Below are 25,182 nucleotides of genomic sequence, written 5' to 3' on the forward strand. Positions count from 1 at the left end.
GTATCTTAAAATAATTTGAAACTATCATATTTTCGATAGCTGCTGAAATTCATTATGATCTGAATTTCTCAGCACTTATCTTCCTGTAACAAAGCTGTCAAAATAGTGGTTTCCTGTTTGCTCATTATTCTCTATTATATTCTACATGGTTTGAAAAATTCACTTGAGGATGTTGCTATTCTCTGAAGCAGCACTGTAGGCAGCAGTTTGAATAGGTTCATATTATTCTGTAGTTTTCCTTTAAAAAACCTAAATACTACATATACACTGTTTGTATTCCCTTCAAAAATTCTAGAGGAATGCATACTATCCAACTTCATCGTTACATCAAACCTCTCCACCACCACTTCATTTAGAAAAGAATGGAATACTAACCCCTGACATGCACAGCATGGACTTTATAATTCAAACAGATTTTCCTCTAGGGATTGGACAAATGCTCACAAAACCACCTGTTTAATAAGCACTATCCTTTTTACGAGAGGTGAAGAACTAGTACTCTACCTAGCTAGATTAGCTTTGGTAGTTAAAATACCAATATTTGAGGGGGGAAAGCCAGTATTTTGGACCTTCTGTGCAAAATTATGGAGCTTCTTAAAAAGCAAGACAAAGAAGTAGTTAACAGAGACCGATCACATACAACACCACCAAACACATGGGCAGGGAAAAAAAAAATAGAAGAGCAAAGAACCAATTGGCTAAGGTTCTTTAAGGGGAAAATAAGAGTTATTTAACAAGCTCATGATACAATATAGAAAGTTTTAAAGTGGCTTTCTACTTAGTTGTCATGGTTTAACCCCAGCCGGCAACTAAGCACCACACAGCTGTTCACTCACTCTCCCCACAATAGGATCGGGGAAAGAATCAGAAGAGTAAAAGTGAGGAAAACTTGTGGGTTGAGATAAAGACAGATTAATAGGTAAAGCAAAAGCTGTGCACACAAGCAAATCAAAACAAGGAATCCATTCACCACTTCTCATCGGCAGGCAGGTGTTCAGCCATCTCCAGGAAAGCAGGGCTGCATCACGTGTAATGGTGACTTTGGAAGACAAACACTGTATGTAACTCTGAACATCCCTCCCTTTCCTTCTTCCCCCAGCTTTATATGCTGAGGATGACATCATATGGTGTGGAACATCCCTTGGGTCAGTTGGGGTCGGCTGTCCCAGCTGTGTCCTCTCCCACCTTCTTGTGCCCCCCCAGCCTGCTCGCTGGTGGGGTGGGGTGAGAAGCAGAAAAGGCCTTGACTGTGTAAGAACTGCTCAGCAGTAATGAAAACATCCCTGTATTATCAACAGTTTTCAGCACAAATCCAAAACATAGACCCATACAAGCTAATATGGAAAAAAAAAAACAACTCTATCCCAGTCAATACCAGCACGCTAGTTGACCCAAGTGAAATACTAGAGACTTAAGTATCAAAAGATCCTGCAAGATGTGCACATAAACTCCAAACACAAAAAATGAGTATTATCAGTAAGGGATAAATGCAATCTCACTGTATGGTAATACATTGCAACTTATACTAAAACAGCTTCAGAAAACATCTGCAGAACAGGTGTTCATCAGTTTACTAAAAATAGAAAGAAAACAGTGCAACGATGTGATCCAAACTGTGCACAAGATACCAAATACTAAAATTAATGTTCAATCTACACGGTACACGGCTGCAAAGTAATTAAACCTATTCATGTAAATATTATTGTCTTACAATATAAAGAACCAATAAGGGATTAATTTGTGGAGCAAAAGTGTCACGTATTTCAGCAACGTGTTCTTTTACAGTTCCTGTTGCACTGTCTTGCTAAAGTCAAGCTAAAAGGAATACCGTGAGAAACTTAAACATGAACAGGGATATTAAATGAGCTCCTAGTATTGAAAGTTATTGGAAACTGATCTCTTCCTTATTAATACAATTCCCCATCATGTACAAAAAGATATCTCCATGTTCCAGAATGCAAACAGAGTTTTAATCTTTAATTATATTCTCAACCTCAACTCTTCTGGAGAGAAGTATAGATGTGGGCCTGAGGATTATTGCTTTATTACATTATCATCTCTGTGGTATTTAATGAATATTGATACTTAATACAGCTCTGCCAGTAGGGGGAAAGAAGAATTTTAGAACTGCACAAAGAACTTCTGATGACTTTTCTCAAAACGGAAAAATATAGCCACCCACTTTGCTCTTCTACTCTTGAATGCTTTTCTTCGAAGAGGCCCAAATGTTAAAGAGTACAGCTCATAATACTGAATGGGATTATTGCAATAACAACACTTGCGTGTTAAATAACCACATTCCCCACCGCCTATATACCAGGTGTCACACTTAGCTGGTACATCAGATTCTTGGTTTCAAAGTATGAATCCCTGGCTGGGATTTCAGACCTCTGTAACACAGTGAGGTCAGACTAGATAAGCATAATTTAAACATACGGTCTTAAAAAATACAAAACCTATGAACATTTATTGGCTTAAGCATGCTTTGCCATTATCTTTAGAATAATCTGCCTCTTTCTTTCATAATTAAAATCCCTGAACCTAGGAAACAATTAGATGCTGTTTATAAAACAAAATGCTGAAAAAAACCTTTCCTCCAAAAACTCTTGGCAAAGGGCTCATCAGGATTTTTCTTAATGTAAAAATGATAAATTACACAAGTTAAGTTCCAAATAATTTATTCTGGCACATCTGATGACTGGGTGCATGGTTTATATATATATACATACCTTCCAGTTAACCACTAAGAATAGGAACATTTTATTTTTTGAATACTACATCACTATTTTAAATGAAATTCCTTCCTCAAGAATTAATTTGTGTGTCCTGAAGAAAGCTGTTGAACAAATACAATAGAATGTTACAGTACTACTTATATGACAGAACCATAAAACTGATAGGGCATTAATGTTATTTATGAAAGAACTACACTTTGACTATGCTGGTACTGAATCAAGCTGCAATAAACACAGAGTTTGGGATATCTGTAAATTTATTTTCTAAATCCAGATGAACAGATACCTGCTGAACCAGTAAATTAATTTTTTTTAAGGAGACCCCTCACTAAAGAGCATCTTTTGCTAATGTAGTTCCAAAGGATGGAGCAAGTATGGACTTCTTTTGAATATACCCATCTTCTCTAGAAGAAGAATCCAGATGGATTCTGAGGAGTAGAGAGCAGAATAGACACCTCCTCCATCTCACACAGAACAAGTGGCAGAAACCACCTGGCCCTCCTGAGCCTCTGCCCAGCACTCTATCCTCAAGTCCTTATTATCTCCTAAAAGAAAAGTTATCTTCACAGCTTTTTGTTGCTCATCTATCTAGACCAATGTCTTTTTTTTTTTTTTTTTTTTTTTTTTAGTAAAGGAAAAGTAATTTTGCTGGTCTGCTCCTAGCAATAGGGTACAAATTCACAGAGATTTTTACTCAATCTATTACAATGTTTTCACTGTCAGGTTAGGGCATACATCAGACCACAAGAGATTTACAAGACAAGCTGAAGAGCCCTAAAACAAAAAAATTAGACTCTGTTTTACTCAAGCCTCTCTGTCCATTGAGCCTGAAGTTGTCAAACAAGGACCAGACTTCCACTTGTTTGTTGTTTATAGTGTGCTTATTTCCCCAAAACTGCAAATGTCACAACAAACGAGCCTAAAAGGCACCATAAAGGGCAAGAGTCTCAGCACCTTTTGTGGTGAGCAAGTTCTTGTTCTGGCAATTTCCTTCCAGACAGAGGAGACAGATGATTAATCTGGGAGCACTAAGAAAGCCCCACACAAAAGAGCTATCAAAGTCACAAGGTTTTCAGCTGGCACCCCTAAAAGTTCCCATTAAAACTAACTGACCCTCTTGTGTATGCCGATGAACACAACCGCAAGAATATAGTCAACATCCTGTTTCCTCTTTTCTTTCTTCCTCCTCGTCTCACTGTGACTCACTGCTGTCATTTTCCAGCTAGACAATGACATACTAGAGTCTGCTGGGCTCTCAGCAGGGTGGTCCACTGGCAGGGACCACCTCCATGGTCTTACTGCTCTCAGCCACCCCAGACTTTGGGGTGCAGCGTTCTGCTCCCACAGGGTCATGGAGACAACTTCATAACTGGGAATTTGCTTTTGAGATGTGGCACCAAGCAAAATAATACAAGATTAATTAACTGCATCAATTACTACCTTTCAAAAGGAAAGAAAAAACTAAGAGCCATCATTTCTTACCATATTTATTTATTTATTTCAAACAGAAGAAGCCATCCTAGTTTTCAGAATGGTTGCATGTATATGCTTTCCTAGTCACTTGGAAGGAGCTGACAGCTTTCAGCACTTCAGCAAACACTGCTTTAAGATTCTTAACAGAAGGAAGGAACCAGCAGCCAGATGAGAAGCATGTGAGGGAATGCATCTATTAGCAAGTACAGGGAGATGTCTTGTTAATAGAAGACAGAAGGAGGGACAAAGCAGGGAGAGAAAGCAGCCAGCAGTTAGTCATTTTCTCAAACAGATACATTTGGCTAGAAATGAGACGCATATCAATCTAGTATTCCTTTCTGCACTTTCAGAGCCAGTGAAAACCAATACTGAAAAGCAAAACTGAACACCAAAAGGTCTCTCTTCAAAACTGTTCAGCACCCTTAGAAGCCCTCAGATAATGAAAACAGTGAGAAAATGAACATTTTCCTAGTACTGGTTGCATAGGACAGAGACCTTCCATTTTTAAAAATACCTTTTTGATTCAACATTGATGCTGCCATTTCAGGTACCTACTAGTGAAAAACTAGACCTCTTCACCTCCAAACCAGAGGACATCAAACGATGGCCTAAGGCTGGCAAGGGACAAATGAATGTGCTGACCAAGAATCAGCTTTGCCATTAGCAAAATCCTTTGTCCAGCTCCTTCTGTGACCAGGGAATAGGAAGAGATGGCTGAGCCTTCAAGACAGGCTGAGAAGGTTTGAGGTTTTTGTTTTGGGGTTTTTTTTGGTTGGTTGGTTTTGGTTTGTTTGTTTGTTGGAAGGGAGAAGAAACAGCAGAGCAGGGAGAGAGACTAAGGGCTCAAGTGAACAATGAGTTGACACAGCACAAGAATCAAGTTTTGTATCACCCCTCATGTGAAGAGACACCATTTGGGTATGTTCAGTCTGTGGAACAAAACTCAAGCCTCACCATACCAGTAAAAATCAAATATATGGATTAGCAAGGTAATTGCTCAGCTTGCATCATTGCCATTAAGAATGTAACGTGCAATAGCAAAAGTTACCTGTGCAGTTTCTTCAAGGAATGGAAACGCAAACAAATAAATAGATCAGTAACATGGTCTCTAATGCTACCTTTAACTCAAATGAGGACATGTTTAGTATCAAACTATCCATATGCAAAATCTGCATAAAAATAAAACAGTTTTTAGAAGAGTCTTTGTCCAAATCATCACCTGCGTTGCCTCCTGAGCAACAGTGTTTCCTGCATTCCGTTGCTGGCTGAAAAGGATTACTATGGTGTTGCTATTTGCTCCAATCGGCTATCCTAAAATGACATTTTGGCACATAGGTGGTTTTAACTACTTAAGTTTAAGAAAAGCTCTAGATAATATAGTTGCTCTGAACAACATTTAATATGTACTTGACTCATAGCACATTGTTACTCAGCCTAAAGACTTGTCACTGAGCTTAATTTTAATAGCATACATCAATGCAAAAAAAGACAAAGAAATAGTTAACCCTTTCTTGACTAATCAATAAAGCTAAAAAAAAAAAATCCCTGAATTGCCATGGGAAAATTAGTATGCAGTCTGCCCTTTCAAAGAGATATGTAGTTGTGTACCCAGATGTTTTCTTTTTTTGCATTTTAGAGAGAATGAAGAGAAATAAAAAGAAAAAAAAAGTCACAGCATGATTCATCATTATTAGCATGAAACTACAGCAAAAAATCAAGATATTGAAATCTATTTGCCATACTTTTTTTCTTTTCATACTTCTCATAAGCCTGTTTTTATAAGTCTTTTCATAATCTGCTTCTGCCCTGTGTTGGAGACATGATATTGGGCTCAACAGGTATTTGATTTGACTTAATATAACTATTATTCTCTTCTTAAGACACACCAAGATAGTAGATAAGGACAAATAAGGAAAGGTCAAAGCGAAGCCAGAGAGGAGGAAACCAGTGACAGATAAAGGGCCAGCTCAGCATAAACATATTATTTTCCCTGTGAATAATGCTGGAAGTAGTAATAAGATACTGAAACATACTTCAACTACTAGCTAAAGTTTAGTTACCACACTAAAATTTCATTCTATCTGCAAATTCTACGTAAATGCACCACTGAAGGAAAAATGACCTGCAGATAAAAAGACATACAATACCTTTAAATGTGTATATTATATACCTCATATTTTACAGTTTATACAGTTGCAACTGTTTCAAGTACAGACTTTTCTATGCAAAAATAGAAGCTAGCTCTTTCTCTCTCACTATACATATTTCTAGTAACTGGAGAAGCCATGATTAAAAAAAACAAAACAGAACACCAAAATATTTTAAGATATCTGAATAAAAACTGTGACAACTTGTATCACAGTACTCTAGATTACAGACTTCTTGGAGAAGTCCATTTTAAGCTCTGGATAAACCTGATATCCCAACAAAGGAAAAAAACTATTTAGCCAGTTTGTCACAACATACCCCCGATCTTTCACAGGTATAAGAGAAAGAACATCTGGTTTTCAAACCTGTAGTTCTGCTAGAGCTGCCCTTCTAACCATTCTTCATCATCTGACTTATCGGTAAAACAATAGAACATTTATGGATTCTTGAGTTAGCAGCCTTTTAAAGTTAATATACAAGGGGAAAGCTCTGTTGACTCTGATTTTTTTCTCATTTCATATAAGGAAAAAACTCTAAACTTCCTTAGATTCTTTCATCAACTTAGGCCTGTGGACTCTGGTGACAACAGGGTCTTTTATCATTACAACTATGAAGCTTTTAGTAGCATAGTGTTTATACATCAGGGACTCTTGTTCTGTGAAAAAAAGCAGGCAGTTTCCACAAACTACAAGGATGCTCAGTACAATGAATAATTGCTTAGCACTTCATTTTCTACATAATGATAATTTTCTTATATGTAACTAAATATTTTAAGCAGTTTATTAATTTATAAGCTTAGTTGTGGACATTTCTGTGTTTTTGGCATCAGTACACAGACTGCCTAAAGTGTTGATACTCTATGTCCTCAAACAGTTTCTAAGTGTCCTCGTAATTGCTTGTCACCTGTAAAAGAGGTTTAGATCCAATGCAAAATTAACATATGGTGAACAGATGGACTCAGAACAGACGTTTGTCGAGAAAGTACTCACACCAAAGACTTTTTGGCTTCAGCCTTTTAGGACCTTCAGAAAAGTCCTACTTGAAGCTCCAAGTCATACTAATCAGGGGAACATAATTCTTCAATGACAATCTCGTGTTGCAAAAACTTTTATGACCTGCTACAGAGAAGAATGCTTGCAACTTTTCTGTTGTCACAGTGCCTCCATAAAAAGAAGAAACAAAATACTGTTTCCATAGGGTACCCCACCCATCCAACAAGAATAAGTCAACTTGTATGAAACAAAAATGCAAGCACAAAGCTGCTATTATGATGACTTAAAAGAATAAATAATTAAATAAAAAGTTAAAAAAAGCATCCGCCCCCCTCCCCTGCCAACTCTTCAACATATTCCATTACTTACTGCGGAGGTAAGACAAGAGTTGTCGGCTGGGCTTTTGGTCGGCGTTTTGCAGATACTCCCATCTGGTTGGCTGAACGTTTCAAAGACTGCTGATTCAAAAGGCCAGATGCTAGCCCGGCATGGTACTGCAACTGGATAATAAAAACCATATATATTAAAATACACTCCACTGCAGTACTCTATGTCAGACCTCTACTATCTGTACCACCTGATTCAAATTACAGTCAGTCAGCAAGTTAATGTATGGTATTTCATATATATATATTGCTTGGATGGAAGACAATATGAACAACAGCATATTAAAAAAGTCTGCTGTGAAATAGGTATTACAAGGAAATTATGCTATAGGGCAAGTAAGATGATGAATCAAAGACTTCCTCTCAAGTCCTACCTCTCCTGAAACTTGGGCTTGCTTTTAAATGTTAAGACTGTTTCTCCTCTCAAGGGATCAAGCATTCTTACTTTTTGGAAGAAGATAAGAGGAAGAAAGATGCAACCCTTTCACTATATAAACCAGCTTTTTAGAAATAACACATCTTTTTTTCTTAAACATAAAACCACAAAACATTCGCAAAGAAGTTTCTACCACTGTAAAGAAAAATCTAGCCTTTAAAATACCTGCTAGCACATCTCCATAGCTTTGCAGAAAGATTCACATTCAGTAGCTTTCTCCTCTAACCTTTTATTTTACCTGCCAATGAAAGACAAATTTATGAAGGACACAACATGAATCTGCAAGATTTTTAGTGCATTCCCACTGCTCACAGATTTAAGAACAGCTACAGTGCTGTGTCTGTCCTGAAACCAGCTTCAAGCGCAACAAGTTACAAGCTCACCTCTAAACACTTTCAATCTACATTTACATTTAGTCCTCCATTTTTGAAGAGAAGGGGCAGGAGAAAGATTCAGTGTCAGACAAATGCAATTTCCTTCATCATTCTAGTCCCCACACCAAGTGTTCATTAAATTGTCTAAAGATTTGTTCTGAAAAAGGCAAACTGTTTAACACATTAACAACTCTAACCCCATGGTCTGCATCTAAAAAAAAGGTTACAGAAAATAAAGTGGTCTTAGGCAAAGCTATTCTGCAGGGTACTGGCTGAAAATGAGGGAAGCAAAGCTTGGTAAAGTGATCTACTTGAAAACGACTATTAAAATGAGCGAAGCTATCCTGTGAGCCAATTTGACTCAAATGTCAATGCTCAGAGCATCCATAAGGCTTTTTAACAGGCTCCTGATTTACTTGGCTGCTTTGCCACGTAATCTCGGCCGTGGCACAACATGAAGACACATCGCATTCCTAATAGGAAGAGAACCATGCTCCACCAGGGAAGGCGGGGGGGATTGTAATGCCCCGAGCACTCTGCTTAGACCAATGAATTTTGCTCAAATTTGTTTTTCTCTGACAGATTTCTGAAATGGGGGAGAAAAAAAAAAAGAAAAAAGAAAAGAAGAAATCAATGAGAGCAATGGACAGTACATGTTTGAAAGGCAATGTTTCAAAGTGTCAGGGGCTTAGTTTTCAATCTTCACTACCAGAATCTGCAGTGAGTGCAATATGCAGGGAATTAAAGGGAAAGACCGCTCTGGCAGAAGACCCCTCTGACTCCAGGAATACACTTGTTCCTGTTCTTCTTGCATCTTATTAAGAGCAGCCCTCCTTCAGCAATTATGTGCTGTTGACACCATTCACTTACGTTCACTGCGCAGAATGACACTGACAGGTATTTCAAGTAAATACCTCCATTTCTGAGCAAGTATCCAAATAATGGTAATGACAGGTGCTAATCATAGATGAATTTTAAATGCAACCTTTTAAAAACATTTCATAACCTCCTGGTTAATCTGACATTTAGTGGTCAGGCATAAAAAAAAAAGGAATTAAAAATAAATACATTCTAAAAACCAATTCTGTCCTTGAAGGCTGACTCCCAATGATTAAGCTATTTTTATTAATTATAAGTATTTCTTCATAATCTACCTTTGCTCCTAGGAATGCAGGTCCAACTGTCAAAATCTATAAGGGCCATTAAATATTTACAAAACTATCCTTATAATGGGAGAAAAGGTCAAAGTTAATAAAACTGACAGGCAGCTTCTGTCCTACTTGATTTATACATTATTAAAGTATCACATACTGTATTGCACAGAATGCATTCCTTTTTGGGGGCACAGGGGTGTTAACTGAAGAGACTGGGAAATTGTTTCTTAATCCTTTGTTCTGAGGAGCAGAAACAAGACCGAAAATAGTGCCAAATCAGTACCACTAGCATTAAAAGTATAGCAGGGAGATTCAGCAGTCCTGATAGATAATAAACATGCCATTCAGTTCCTTTCTCCTTTTGCAAAATAAATACCTTTGTCTGCCAGCATCGGCCATGACAGCAAATCTCAGCTAAAAAAATAGCAATCGCCTCAAAATTTTTGCTTATTAACAAGAGAACGCTGTTTCCAAACATCATCTCTTCACCTTAGGGAACACACATGAAACATATTGTCAGAGGATACTAGGAGTGCTAAAAGGCTCATACAGGGAAGCTGAGATGAGTTCATGGGACACAAACCCTTTGAGCGTTAACAAACACACAGAAACCATATTAGCTCAAGAAATCCCTGAGCCAGAGACTGCTGATAGCTGGAAGAACATTGGGGAGAACATTGTATACAGGCATATGCTTACAGCGACTGCTGGAGATGAGATATGGGGCGACATGATTCTTTGGTTTGAGTCAGCAGAGCTGTTGTGTCTTTCAGTTAGTGTCTACAGAGGGGTGCTCCATGCAACCCAACGCAGCCAAAAGTTGGGCACTTGTGGATGGTCACAACTGCCTTCTCTAAGTGTATTCCCAACGTCCTTCCACCTGCTTTCAAAAACCGTGCTCATTTAAACCAGCAGAATGGTAAACAGCAATAGCTTTATCCATAAAACATGTTAAATACTCACTGAACTTGAGTATTTGTGCAGCACTAGGTAGTACTGCAAATCATTTCTTTATCAGCCGCTTAGGAATTCCCTATCATTCAGAGGCTTTATTACAGCAAGCATCCACATCTTTCAGCTTTGGGGAATTCCAACTGGTTTATGTGAAGCTAAGCTCTTTACTTCCTAATGAAATATTCCTCTGTAAAATTTCAACAAGATTGATCTTTGTCCCCCAATACATGCAGATGAAACACAAAATCTATTTCAGAAAACTAAGAAATAAAAAACAACAACAAAAAAATCAATTTATAACACTTAGCAGCTAGGATATACACCAGTGCCAACCTGTGCAGTTTTATGATGAGTCTCATGATAGCTGATATTTTTCTTAAAACTGTGGTTCCAAGTAGATGTGTGAATTCCACATTTTAAAAATCAAGAGACTCTAGTTGTCAAGGATGTAGGAAAAGTACTGAAAATTAACACTTCAGTACATACAAAAGCTTTACCTGAAGGTAAATAAAAACAGAACTTGGAGTATTTTTAAATTTCATTATTTTTGAGATTCATTATTTTTCTATGGTAATAGCAAGATGGCCTGTATTTTCTAGAAGAAATGTTTATCAGTGATGTTTTACAGGTGCCATAATTCACATTTTCACAGTGTTCCTGAGTATATGAAAACTACATTCATATATTAACAGCTCTCCATCTTCCTCACAAAGTGAAATACATCATAGCAGAGATAGCGCTTTGGAGTCAGTTTTCTCACAGCTGTAATTGTAAGGAGGGCAATTTCTTCATTCACGTAAGATGTCTTTGGCTTTCACATGAACTATTTAAACAGAGAAGGTGTATTAGAGAAATGCAGACTGGATTTATTTCCGAGAGCATTTTTTTTTTTTAGAAGTTAATCACATATCTTTTATTTATTCTACACCAGTGACTCTCTTCTCACAAGAAACAAGGCAACGCACCTCCTAAAACAATCAAAACAAACAAAAAAGAATCCCTCCATGCCCCTGAAAGATCACACTGTCTTCTGCAGATGATCTTTAAGGTTTGGAGCAGACAGAGACCTTCTGCTACAGCCAAACCACAGCCAAAGGGCTTAAACCAGAACAATGCAATAAGGTCCCTTCATTAAATAGAAATGTACTGACTGTATCGTGACTGATCATATTTTGGCCTATAGGATTACTTTATAGTGTATGTTATGAAACTACAAACACATACACAGAGCTAATTTAAAACTTTTAAAATTAAAGCTCCATCATTAGAATCATGCTGGGTCTAAAGGTCTTTAGCTTACATAATTCATGGGCTGGAAATTTTGCATGTGCTGACTGCTGACCAAACAAGTCATTACACTCCACTTACTGACAAGGCCATTTAACATTGCAAAAACCGGTTGGGTAGGAAGAAGGTAAGAATCAAGGGGGAAAACAAACAAACAAACAAACAATCACTTGGAGCATTTACAATTGACCATGTCAACTCACAGTTGCACATTAAATTTACATATTACCATTATTTAAAGCTTTTTAAGCTTTAGGTTTTCTTTGAAAAGTGAAAGCAGAAAAATGACTTCTTTGTAACCACATTACTCTGTTGTGATGTTTCTTCCATTCTCATGGAAATACTTACTGACCACATACATAAACAAAAAAGCATTTTCTCAGATATAGGTAATATAAAAAAAAAGAGTTTATTTCCATTCCTCCAAGAAATGGAGTTTTACAGAAGTGGCTGACAGATACTTACCCATCACAGAATTTGAGTTCACTGTAATACTGGAGAACGCACACACATTTGCCTCCTTTTAAGATACACAGTACTTTGCCCCTCATCATTAAACTATTTCTCCCTTACAGCTAACAAGGGATTTGTCTACTATGATAAAACTCCAGTTGTTCTTTTGAAAAGAGCAATGAGCAAGCAAGCAAGCAGGACACTCCCACAGTTTCATCTCTGCAGACTTAAGTAGGCAAGAGAGAAATTACACTACCATAATTGGTATTTTTAAGCTTCTCTCAGATAATGAGGCCGGTTTGGAAATTCTCTTTTTCTCCAAACAATGTTTGATCATTTTAGGATAGCTGAATTCTTGACTTGGCCAAAACAGCATCAATAAACCAAAAGAGCAGCCTCCAATTCCTCTACTCATTGGTTTTCCCCTTGTGGAACTGGGTTGCAGGCTTTTTAATTAATAGGAAAGCTAGACATTGTGCCTTTGCTCTAGCTTACAATTTAATTAGAACACTTTGTTCTATTTTTTCAGAGCATTTATGCCCCCCAAACACTTTCCAGTTTACACGAATATTTAAGCAACAAATACCGATCCATGATGGGAAGAAAGGCTATCCCCATCCCATTCTTTTTTAAAATCCTTGTACAGAAGTTACTGTATCTTTTCCTAAACACCCTGATCCTACTAAACTGTGAAACTAATGAGCCACTCGCAGGCCACGGCTCTTATTTGCATTGCATTGAGATGCACAGTGCCATTGCCTCACCCTGGTCAATTATCCAGGAGATATGGAGCATTCTGAGGACATCTACCTGCACATGCAATCTTGGTTTTCCCTTAGGTCTCTCCTCCTCCCTCCCAAGGCTAGGGGGCTGAAGAACAAGTTTAGACTTTTTTTTTATATATATATACACACACACACACACATATATATAAAAAGGTACAATAGTAGGAAATGGATTGACACATATCCCTGTTTCTTTTAACATTTTGTCTTTACTACATTTTTTATTCCATTGTCTTTGAATTCCTATTTTTGCTGAGTACTGTTTTAATTAGTTTCAGATTTCAGCCTTAAAGTGTGTTCTTTCCATACTTTTCTTTCAAAAACATTGAAGTTCAGCTGATGAATGACTGCATCAATGGTCCCTCACTCCAATAACTGCTTGCAATTCTTTGGCTTTTCACCATGCAGAGATAGCAAATCTGGCGCACTTTCTTCAAGGAATTGGTCAAAACTTCAGCATCTGCATCCTTGCTGCCAATAAAATTATCTGTGCTGTTCAAAGCCTCTGCAAAAGCCACTAATCCTCCTCCAAGTTTCGGGTTTGTTGTTTGGGTTTTTTTTAAGTATTGTGGAATCCATTGAATATTTACATCAGTGACATGTTCTTGCTTTTTGGATAATATCAACGCAAAGGGACACTACACAGCCAACAGGCTCTGAGGTTTAAAGAGATCTAGTATTTGAAATGGATAAAGAGGCAGAGTAATCATAATCTGGGGCTACACACTACTTTATTTACCTCTTCAGAATAACTGTATTTTATGCTTAAGAGGTTTATAAATACCTCCGGGTGCTCTGAAGGGCTTGAACATATATATTTCCTGAAAGATAACTAAATGAACTGGTATTTCATTGGATATGCAACTACAACCCAGACACGTAACAGAATCACAAAAAGCAGAGTAAAATTATTACATTGCGTTCTGCATCTAAATGACAAAACCATGTGCAGTAACAAACAGCAGTGTTTTCAAGTAACTCTGAGCTCAACGGTAGTAGTTGGTACGGAGGTCGTCCACTAATAGGCAAATGGTGTTAGTGTCACTCTATGTGATATATTCACACTTGTGTGTTCACTTAATGGATTTCATTAAAGTCTAAAGACCCAAGAAGTGCACTTGATCAATATTTGACAGAAAATCCAAATTCCTTTTTGACAAAAGCATTATCTTTGCATAGGACAAATAATCTGTAGCAGGGAAAAGTCATCATTAAAACTCAAGACTGAATAAGGACACAATTAGTATCTTTCCTCAGTGCTGCTGTGCTCCCTTAAACAGCCACCAGAACTTTGAACTGAAGACACTGCTCTCACGCTAAAATTAATATTTTCTAAAGCCCTAGACTAAATCTTTGGTGTCAGGGGCTCAGGTGGCAGCTATGTCAGTATAAAGAATGGCCTGCTGCCTCTGTGACAGGGGATGCTCAGGTGCTTATATAAGAAATGTGGAGATACTTTAAAAATGAGTGGTAGAATAAAGGGCTACAATCAGCTACAGAAACACTCTTCAAATTGTCTACCAGCATGCCATGATTTGCAGCACCGTGATTGGGCTTTACCACTACAGCAAACAAACTACTTTTCAGACAAATAAAGAAATGAATACTCTTCTTCAATAAAATGTCTCCAAGCTGCAAATCCAACTAGCCCAGTTGCACCATCAGACAAAGGGGAGAAAGACAGTCAAAGAACAGACAGGGAAATCCATTAGTGGATAAGCAATATAGCAGTAATGACCCCAGCTGGTACTTGGGGAAAAAAAAAATTTAGCTCCACAACTCATTAAATTTAATTATTTTAACTTCTGTTCAATGCCTTTCTTTAGCTTTGGTCACCTGCACAATAATTAAAATGCACAATATATTTTGGACTAGCAAATACCCATACTGAGTATCAGACAACAGCTATTAGCCTAGCCGTAGGTCTTTCTGCCAGCATACAGAAATCTGGCTTTACTCAGTCTCCCGTGGCCTCCCTGAAGGGGAAGCTGTACTCAAAGATCAGAACTCCAGCATACAGTTCATCCTGACGCAGGTATGCCATGGGCAGACGGATACACTTTGCCAAGGTATACCAGACATCACCGCTCTCTTCTACTAGAGGTGATCACACTACCATGCCAGCAGAAGGGGTTGCATGAATATGGTTTAAACTGAGCTGAACTTGCCAAATTAGGAGAGAACTCTTCCTTAAATGGCTGCTTTTGCTAACATCCTCTTTCTTTACATCTAGCAGACATCCCAAAGCAATGCTGCTGGGAATGCTGACTTCCAGCCCACTAGCAAGGACAACCAATTAAAGCTTGAAGCAGGACAGTTAGATCTGGAACAGAATGTATGTGGCCTATTTCCCTATATGAACATTCCTACTACACCTTCAGAATATTCATGATCGGATTAATTTATACTCCTTCCAAGACACTATAAAGTGACCCACAGAAAGCACTCATACGCAAATAACAGCAACCGATACAGATCGCTTATAAGTGGTTAGAAGAGGTTTAAATTCTCATCCTCCCTTGTAACACAGATTTTTGCACAAACTCTAGAATCACCATAGGTGGCTGGAAGTTAGAAATCAGCTGCATTCTGGAGGATGAGTGTCAAAAAGAAACACATCATTTTCCCCCCTTTAAAACATATCACATTCAACACTGAATGGACATCTCTAGAATACCTGTTGGAAAAGATGACCGTAACCACTGTACTTGCAAGCAGAATGCTGAAATGTAATGGTCAACAAAACCTGAAACTTTGCTTCCCCCCCCTCCCCCCAAGGCAATTAAAAAAAGAGCTTTTCTGCCCTTACTCAAGTTTTCTGTGTTCAAAAATTAACGATATATACCTGAATCCTGTCTTCAACCTCACACTGACTTTTGGGAGACAGAGCAATCCTGCTGTTACTTAGCAGGAGCGTGAGCTCTTCCTTCTCTAAGAAGTTTCACTGAAAATTACCTCCAGCTAAAACAATATTATGCGTTAACTAAGAACTCTAAATTTAAACTCAATTGTATATATTTTTTTAAAACTCTTCAGAATAGCCACTTATGGCTTACAACATGGACTTTTGGGAACTTTATCTGAAACAGAACACCAGATTTAAGAAAAACTAGCTCTCTGCTTTTACGTAGGACATTTACATGAGAAGTTGGATAATCATGTATCCTTGTCATTTGTATACAAGGTAGAGAAATCATCTTACTCCATACTGCTAGAAACCAAAAAGTGTTTTACTATATCAGTTTGTGCAATGCACTATTGCTAATAGCAACATATGGCCAAACTTTATTTCCAAAAAAATAAATGAATCCCCTACCCTTAGTGATTTCTTAATGTCTCTACTTTTTAGATGACCAAGGTGTAATGCATGAAAATGCGAACTTTTGAAAAATCAGTTTAAAGGATATTTCAAGTTAGACATCCAAAAAATAGACATTTATAAAAGTCTTAGCCAAATTATTTCTGTAGACTTCAAAGAGTTAAATTATGAATGTTTTTAGGAATGAAAAAAGAATCTATCAGGTTTGATTGATAAAAGTGTAGCTTTTAACTAAGACTGAAAAAACTGAAGACTGGCAACATTTTTTTCCAGAATAATATGCTTCCTCTGCTTTTTTCAGCACAGTGCACATAAATCAAAGAAATGTTAAAGAGGCCCATACATCACAAGCTGGCATTTCCAAACTATTTACAAAATCTGTAATAGTCAAGAGGATGGAAAATATAGAAGTGTGACCAGCAAAGTTACTGAAAGTAAAAAAAGGTAGTTCTACCATCCCATCAGGGTTAATTAAGGTTGGAAAAAGCTCTCAATTGTAGAATTTAAAAATACTAAACCAAAATATCCTGATAATGCAGGGTTACGAAAAGGAAAGAAGACAGTATATCAACCAAAACAGAGAAAAGGTGGATTTGAGCAACGTGCTTGTTCCACGCACATGGTTCTGAAAACAGATAAAGCAAATGCCCTAATAAGGCTTGCAATACATACAGAAGGGCTGACTTTGCATCTGCAAAAAGACAGCCCCCAAAATATCAGTAACTCCAGTACTTAGCTGCGTATCCATCAAATTTTCACACCGCAACATCTAAGCATACAACAGACTTATACAGATGAGGTTTTCCTCACCAACTTTTACAAATGAGAATCTCATCTCCTCTTCTGAAAGGAAAGACATGGATTATGGAAAGTTTATCTGTCCATCTGTTGAAGATGTCACACTCTGACTAGAGAGTGCAAAAAGCACAGAGATGTTTTACAACCAAATCCAAAACTTACTGTAGTCTGAACTAGTGTAAAAGCCATATGCTTTGCAAAAACACCTCTTTTGCTACACATTTTTTTACCACAGCACAGAGTAACAGTTCGAAAGCTGCTGTAATCTTTATTTCTGAAAATAGATCACATATTCTTACTCTCATCTGCCACGCTCGGGTAAGATAACCGATCAGAAACCAGAAAAACAAGGGAATACTACACTGTGCAATGAAAGCTAAAAAAAGACACATTCCATTGCAAGAAGTTACCCGCAGTTTACAGGTAAAGCAGCAGCTCGGAGAGCCCAAGACCAGGAACAGGATGATGCGCCGAACAGAAGGGTTTGGTGGAATGGCACATAAAGCCGTCTTACAGTTTTCTCTGTCAGTGTTGAAGACTTCGAGTAGCAGTATTCCAGATGAAGCCAGGGGGACCTCAGAAATATCTTTAGGACTAAAACAAATGGAATACATTTCATATTATTTTCATGGGAGCTTATAATGATATTATAACTAACTCAATTACACCACAAGATTAATAGCCTTTAAAACGCTCCCAGTCATTCATTACAGGCCTAATTAAAACTCTTTTGGTGCTGAGCCAGCAAGAAATATGGAACTACTTGCTAACTAACCATATATAAGTATATATGGTATTATCTTTATCATGCTGTTTGTTTCCATGGCCACAATTCAGTAAGCAGTTTGGTTTGTTTTTTTTTTAAAAATAGTATCAAAGGCAACAAGAAAAATGGACAAGATGCCACTTGAGAGGCTTCCACACCTGCAAACTCATCAGCTCACTACAGCTAACCAGTTTATTTCTAGTCTTGCTGCAACAGTTCAGGGCTTCTACAATAGCAGATGCCTTTCCTCCCACACATCAATTAATTTGCAAATGCACTCAGGTTGTAGAAATAATGAAGTGCTGAATGCTTTCCTATTGACAAGTTTTGCTGTCAGGAGGTGGATGCTGTAGGCGAGGTGCTAAAATGTGCTGCTGCTACATGCATGCCAAAGGAAAGACATGCCACGCCACATGAAACTTGGTCGACAGCTATCAGGGCACATCAATTATTTTATTTACCCCTCTCTCACTGGAACCAAAAGGAAGAAATCCTCTCCAAAAGCTTTTTATTGTATTTATCTAGGTATTTATAACACACCATTTACAGTGAGATCTGAGCTTTTGTGCTGACCCAAGAAACTTTTCATATTCGAGAAGAAGAGTAGTGTTTTTTCATGTATTGTTATATATGCTAAAAAAGTTACATTAAAATAGTTAAGGTTACAAATGAAGAATTCAATAACTAGGAAATCCTTGAATTCATATTGCCTGCGCAATCTAAATCAGTCTGTGCTAAGGATGCAGACTGATTATGTGCTTTTTCCCCAAGGACCTCAAATTACCAGTCTGCAGGATTGCATGGATGAAGAGGCAGTTATTCAGCACCCATTTTCATGCACAGAATGTTATTTACAGTATTTCACACAATGCCCACACTTATTTTCTCAGATGTCTTCTATGATATTTTCCTGCTTTATCTTGCTTCTTTACAAATACTGTTAGATATACCTTCACAGTTCTTATTCCACTCATGCTGGGTGTGGATCTGAGGAATTTTTAAGAACATTAAATGTTTTTACTACTTACTATATTTGTAGTAGACTTCCTATAGATAACAACTGCAGTCAGGTGCTCAGCAAATCTTCAAAGGAGCCTGAAAAGGCTTTAAGCCAAGTCATGGCAAGGTTGGAATCTCTACCCCCACTTCTATCACTTGAAATAAAGGATTAGTCAGTAGCAGTTCACCATTACTTTCTGTCTTGATCAGCCACTAATTGGAAGTGAAGCAGATCTTGCCAGCTATTATCTGAAAATAAGTTAAAAAATGAGATTCTTAACTTTCAAATTCTATTCTACGCTCTGGAGGACAGCATGTTCTCATGGATACAGACCCTTCTCATTTTGTGTCCTCAAATTAGAAGCCATATAGCTAGTGAGCACAGAACAGACACAAAAAAAAAAAAAAAAAAAAAAGTGTTATATTATGGTTAAGAGCCTGGATGGTTGGAGCAGATCCTTTCCACAAGTTTCCTAGGAAATATTAAGTCATTCTAAAAGAACCTTTGTGAACATTTAGTCTTGCCTCTTACCTAATTCAAGTTACTTTGTGTTTATAATTTAGCAAACATAGTTAGAAAAAACAGAATATGCATGTGCTCACCTTTCAAGTCTTCCAAGGAAGGTGAATCCCATACTATTCCTCTCCAGCTCTTCCAGTGCTTAATTACCACAAGTGTTTAAACCACACACCTCAGCTGTAGTCTGAATTTGTTATACTTCTATTTTCAATTACTGATTTTTTTTTTTTCTTTGCTTGCTATAATGAAGATCCCTCTTATCCACTTTTTCCCCCCTCAATAAAGATGTTGGTACAAAGCAAGTGAGTCATCCATTATCTTTTCTTTCATGAGTGAAATAAATTGAACTTGTTTGATCATACAGAAGGAGCATAGGAATCCAAATGCTTTTGATCAGTTCTCATGTCTCTCAACTAGAAAACCTCAAATTAACAGGCACCTAGACAAATGGTAACTAAGTAGTTTTACAATTAAAATAATGCTTAAAACCATTTTCAAGTGTTAATAACTGAAAATATTACTAGTACAGGTACTAACAGGTAAAGAAACTTGTTGTTAAAAATAGATGATTTTCTGCTTTTTTAAAATGCGATTTTCAGGCTGACCTTGTCCCCTTTAAATTTTTATAGCATCTTCAGTTCCAATTTGAGATTTTCATACAGGGTAGGCAAACCTTCTTATGTTCTATATTAAATGCAAGACACCTTCTTGGCATGATGTGCAATATTAATAATATAACTACCAATTTCAGGAGCAGCAATGTAGCATCAACACACGCATACCTACATGAATAGAAATTTAACCATATATATCACAGAAATCTTTAATACATCACAGGAAAAAAAGCAGGTCTAAGACAGCTCAAACACAATTTGAGATTTCCTCTTTTGCCATACAAACACATGACCTTGTCATGCTTCACAAGGTAACACCAACGTAGCTGATGCAAGAAAACATATGCTTCTCTTTACTAGACTCAAAACAGGAATAGAGGGGAAAGAATGATACTCGGGGCCAAACCCAGGTTTCTGAAGACTAGACTGGCAGCTGTTGCTGTATTCAGCACAAAATGTCCCCACTCACGCAAGCTCTACAGTACTCCTATCACTAATTGCCACAACAGAATTTGAAAAATACTTTTTGGAATTACATACACTACAGATTCTTTATTTAGCTAGGAATGTGCACTGATGTTATCAGAAGAGTTTTCAAACTTTGAGACTGAGCCATTTTTAAGTTGCTGTGGGACACAGTTAAAGCCACAGGAAAACCTAAATGATTAATTTTTATGGATTTCAAAGGAGACTGACACACATTTGACTTTCCATGCATCGGCTGTCTTGCAGGGCACTCTTCAATAACCCAATTACCACTTAAATGTCTACCATCTAACCCACAGACACTTCAGCTTCTCATCTAAACCTGGACATACCTTATTTCTCTATCTTGATAATCACTAAGAAAATCTTACTGAATCAAAAAACAGCAGTTCATCAGTAGCCCAGTTTAAGGCACCAAGTAAACAGACATTCCTCTCACTGCTTTGTGGACTTCATTATTAATGAAGTAAAAATTGCAGACATCAATCTATTGCTTCAGGTGGCCATCATAAGAAAAATAAATAGAAAGTTAATGTGGCTGGCCACAGTGGCTTATCTGGCATATTTACTGGAAGGTAAATTAAGAGCACTAATGACCACAGTGCTACAAGCAAGGTAACAATATTGGATTGGAATAGAAAATTCTTCTATACAGCTTCATCTGACAAAGTGCTGTGCTTCCTCCCTCAAACTGTAAGACAAACTTCTGTGATTGTTCCAACTACTTCACCCTTCCCTGCTGAAGGCCACGCTGTCTACAAGCCCCAAGGATATACTGGTCAAAACAAATGGACAGTACTGGCTGCCCTCTCTTTTACTGAATGTTTCCCATTAAAAAGAAAAGGGGAAAAAAAAAAAAAAAAAAGAGAGAGAGGGGAAAATAAAAAACACCAAAGGCAGTGGCACCACAATATTACTTAGACTCTTGAAAAAAGCTGGAGGAGGCTCTGAGGAGGTTCTCCTTCCCCACACCTCTATCACCCAGCTGAGGGTGCCCCAGAAGGGAGCCCACAGCGAACAGCAGAACTGCCCCACGGCACGGCACGCTGCAGCGGAGGTTGCACAACGCTCCTCGCTGCCGTACCTCACAGTCTGACTGAAATAGCAGCAGCAGCTTACCAGGCTTCAGATGCTACGGAGACTCAAAGCCTTCAGCTAGATTTGAGCTGTCTGACATTGTATCTGAAATACGCAGAAGGAAGAAATGTTTTTCTTGCTGTTCAGTTCATTTTATGGTATGTTATCAAAACCACCCCTCTATCCTCGGCTGGAAAACTCCAAAAAGTCCATCTGACTTCGGGGAACGACACCCGCTTCCCTACACACAGTTTCCGTTGTACCAAAATTTCAGTACCACCCTACCGTGAACGGGTATCCACCTCATCTTATCAAATGCCTCCCATAAAATCATAACACATCCAATATACGTGGTCTGCCACCCTCCAAAACTTGCCAGTCCTGAACAGCTACAAAATGCTGTACCCTATATTCTCACTCGATACTACCTTTCTCACCTTAAAAACCAAAGGATCCCCTTCTCCTCCAACAGTTTTGATCTGCCCAGACGCAAACACCTTATGAAGCTAAGCACGCCACGGTGCCCATCGCTGCAGCTACAGTGGGCACAGAACATCAGAGAACTATTGAAAGCGACTAGTTTAGCCTGAACAGTGAATTCAGAATGTAAAATACATATTATACATATAAGAAAAAAAACCCAAAAGCAAACCTGCATCTTTTTGATCTTAAAGATAGACAAGGAAACTACATTTAAAAAAATACACAATTGTTACATTACGATTAGGTTTTGAAACAGACACAAGCTGATGAATTCAGCATTAAGTTTTCCAAAAGTATCCTTAACTCTTCAGCAGTGCACATACTTACATAGCCAAAAAGGATCTTTCTGTATGAGATCAAACTGCCAGCAGTATGACAAACTGGTGTGCATTTAAGGAAACTGGGGCGGTGGGGGAGCAAAATACTGCTTTTCGCAAACCATGATTTTTTAACTTGTTTCTATCACTTCTCCAGCTACAAAATCTTTTGTAAATGAGGAAAGTACCTACCTACCTCCCAAAGTTTATTTTATCAAGCCAATAATTCAGCATGCGAATGACCAACAATTCACTCAACTACAGTTTTTCCCCCGAGGCATTAAAAAAAGAAAAAAAAAAAAAAAGAGCAAGGAAAACTTATAAATGGTGCTGAAAGAGCTGAACACTTGCTGCTGGCACACTAAACAAACAGGAACAATTGCAAGCCACAGAGCAATTAGTAATTTATACTACTGAGCCTAATGCTTGGACAGTAAGAAAAACAGATGGCTCTGCAATATGGAGACGGGCTCCATGAAAAGCAATCAGCACAGGGATGCTGCAATAACATAGTAGCAATAGTTTGCCTGGTTATTGCAACAGCCATAGCAAACTGAATTGCATCATTTCAGGGTATAAAACAAACCAAAAGTAAACAAGATTAAAACAAAATAGAACTTATTACAGTTAGCTTATATTCCTTGACAAAGTATGGTCTAGTTTGAGGGTTTTTTGGACAGTCCTGCATAGTTCTGTGCAAATAAATGAGCCTAATCTACCCGGCACTAGCAGTGTTCCTCTTCCTGTCCCGTCCCCCTCCCAGTAATTCTGCATCATACTGAACGGCTATGAACGTCAGCTGTTTAGTTCTACTTTTAGCTCTGCTTTAAATAAAAGTGTGTTGAGTGCACGCTGCATAATGACGGCTCAAAACCATGGAGATGGTACAGACTGCAATTGGGCAGCATTACCAAGGTGGGGGGGTGGTGGTATTTTTTGGTTTGGTTTTTTTTTGTTGTTTTTTTTCTCTCTCTTTCTGGCAGACTTATTTGATTTGTGGAAAAAAACCAAAATTTGCCAAGGGAAGTTTCCAACTACATGCTGGAGCAGAGAAGCAGCTGGCTGGTTTCAAATAGAAGTCCTGTTTCAGACCTTAAGGACATTCTCAGAGGCAATGGACTCACAGTGCACATGCACACATAAACACATGAAAAACAGGTGAAGGACTTCTTGACAAATGTGTAAGGAGCTCAAACTATTTGTTTTCCTTAAGTATTACATTTCAATGCCATCGTGATTAAGCAATGTATCAATCATGCAAGACTTTTAATAATCTAAAAATCTAATTGCAACTTTTCTGAAAGGCCAAATAATTATAAACAATTTGACCACAGGAACCTCTTAAAAATATATATATATGCTCTCTATCAGAGCACAGATGAAAACCTAGGTTTAAAGCCAAGCATAAGATTCTTCTTCCTCTGCAACTTTCCTACAATAAACCAGGTTGTTTAAAGGGCAAGGTCAGTAGCTGGAGTTAACAGAGGAAGCATCATCACGCCCTGCACACCATGACAGGCGATGCTATTCAGCTGCAGATTATGCTGACATATTCTGTTTTAGCAACAAGACTATTTTAATTTAAAAAAAAATAATCCATTAAAACAAGTGTTTCACTTTAGAATATGTCTACTATTTTTCTTAACTCAAAACTCACTGACACAATTGCTGATGCTGGTATAAGGCAGTGGAAATCGAAGGCCTCAGCACGCAGTTTTACAATATAGTTTAGAGCCAGGGAACTTTTGCCAAAGCATCAGCTCCCCGCACCTCTGTGAAAATTTTTCCACATCCAAACTTTCCATAGTTTAGGAATTTGATTAAAGCAATCTCCAGGTATTGTTTACTCAGTAACATTAGCTATCGGTGTTTCCTGAAATCCAAATGTTTCCCTTTGAGGGGGCAACAACTTCTAGAATAAAAATTCCAACACAAATCCTCTTGAAGATGAGAAAAGTGTAATTTGTTATGAGTAAACACACCAACATATACATGTTGTTACAGATTACAACTGGAGTTCAAAAACAAAAAAGGCAGAATAAATTGGTGTGAAGCATTTCCAAAGTGCAGGGATAGTGCACTGTCTGAACACTGATGAAAGGCGTAAGCTCAGCAGTGTTATGAAAGACATCAGCATTAAAACACAACTGACTGCAATTGTGTTTAGTTTGTAAAAGAAACATGAAAGCACAAGTTTGTTACCACTCTCAGTGAGCAACCAAATATTATTGTTCTTTAAAGTAATAATAAAGTAAGAAATTAAAGCAAGCTAATTTTCAGGAAAATGCGTTCAAAATACATTTCTCTTCTTCTGCTTCTTAAGCTTGAGGAGTACATTGTACAACAAGAATTAGAACAGAATCTGTATGTATATTCACAGCATTTTGCCTGACACGGCTGCTGCTACTGGTATTGCTCCTCTCAAGAAAGCAAACTATTAAGATTGATTAAATACTTACTTTGCTTAAATACACTCGATAATAAAGGGATTTTTCTTCCCCTTTCTAATGGGTGTTTTACCTTGGCAACTGAAGGATCCTATATTAAACTGGTTTCATTCAAAACAGCAATCTGCTGCTACAATTATCGAACTGAAGAAAGGAGGGATGCTAGAGCCCTATGACTT

The 25,182-nt window shown here is 37.7% G+C and overlaps 1 protein-coding gene and 1 long non-coding RNA gene across 2 annotated transcripts in view; both read right to left on the reverse strand.

The window, feature by feature from the left end:
- Positions 1-25,182, reverse strand: part of MED27 (mediator complex subunit 27) — a 96,015-nt gene that overhangs the window by 50,709 nt on the left and 20,124 nt on the right. Inside the window, exon 3 of the mRNA XM_069770763.1 lies at positions 7,718-7,848. Coding sequence (XP_069626864.1) covers positions 7,718-7,848 — 131 coding nt within the window. The remainder of the gene's footprint in view (positions 1-7,717; positions 7,849-25,182) is intronic.
- On the reverse strand, positions 17,543-19,886 carry LOC138681994 (uncharacterized). Its single transcript, XR_011322222.1, has 2 exons — positions 19,089-19,886; positions 17,543-17,888 (listed from the first exon to the last, which is right to left on the reverse strand). It is a non-coding gene; the product is annotated as an uncharacterized lncRNA (long non-coding RNA).

Source organism: Haliaeetus albicilla, chromosome 26, assembly GCF_947461875.1.
Source record: "Haliaeetus albicilla chromosome 26, bHalAlb1.1, whole genome shotgun sequence".
In the NCBI taxonomy this organism is placed as follows: Eukaryota; Metazoa; Chordata; class Aves; order Accipitriformes; family Accipitridae; genus Haliaeetus; species Haliaeetus albicilla.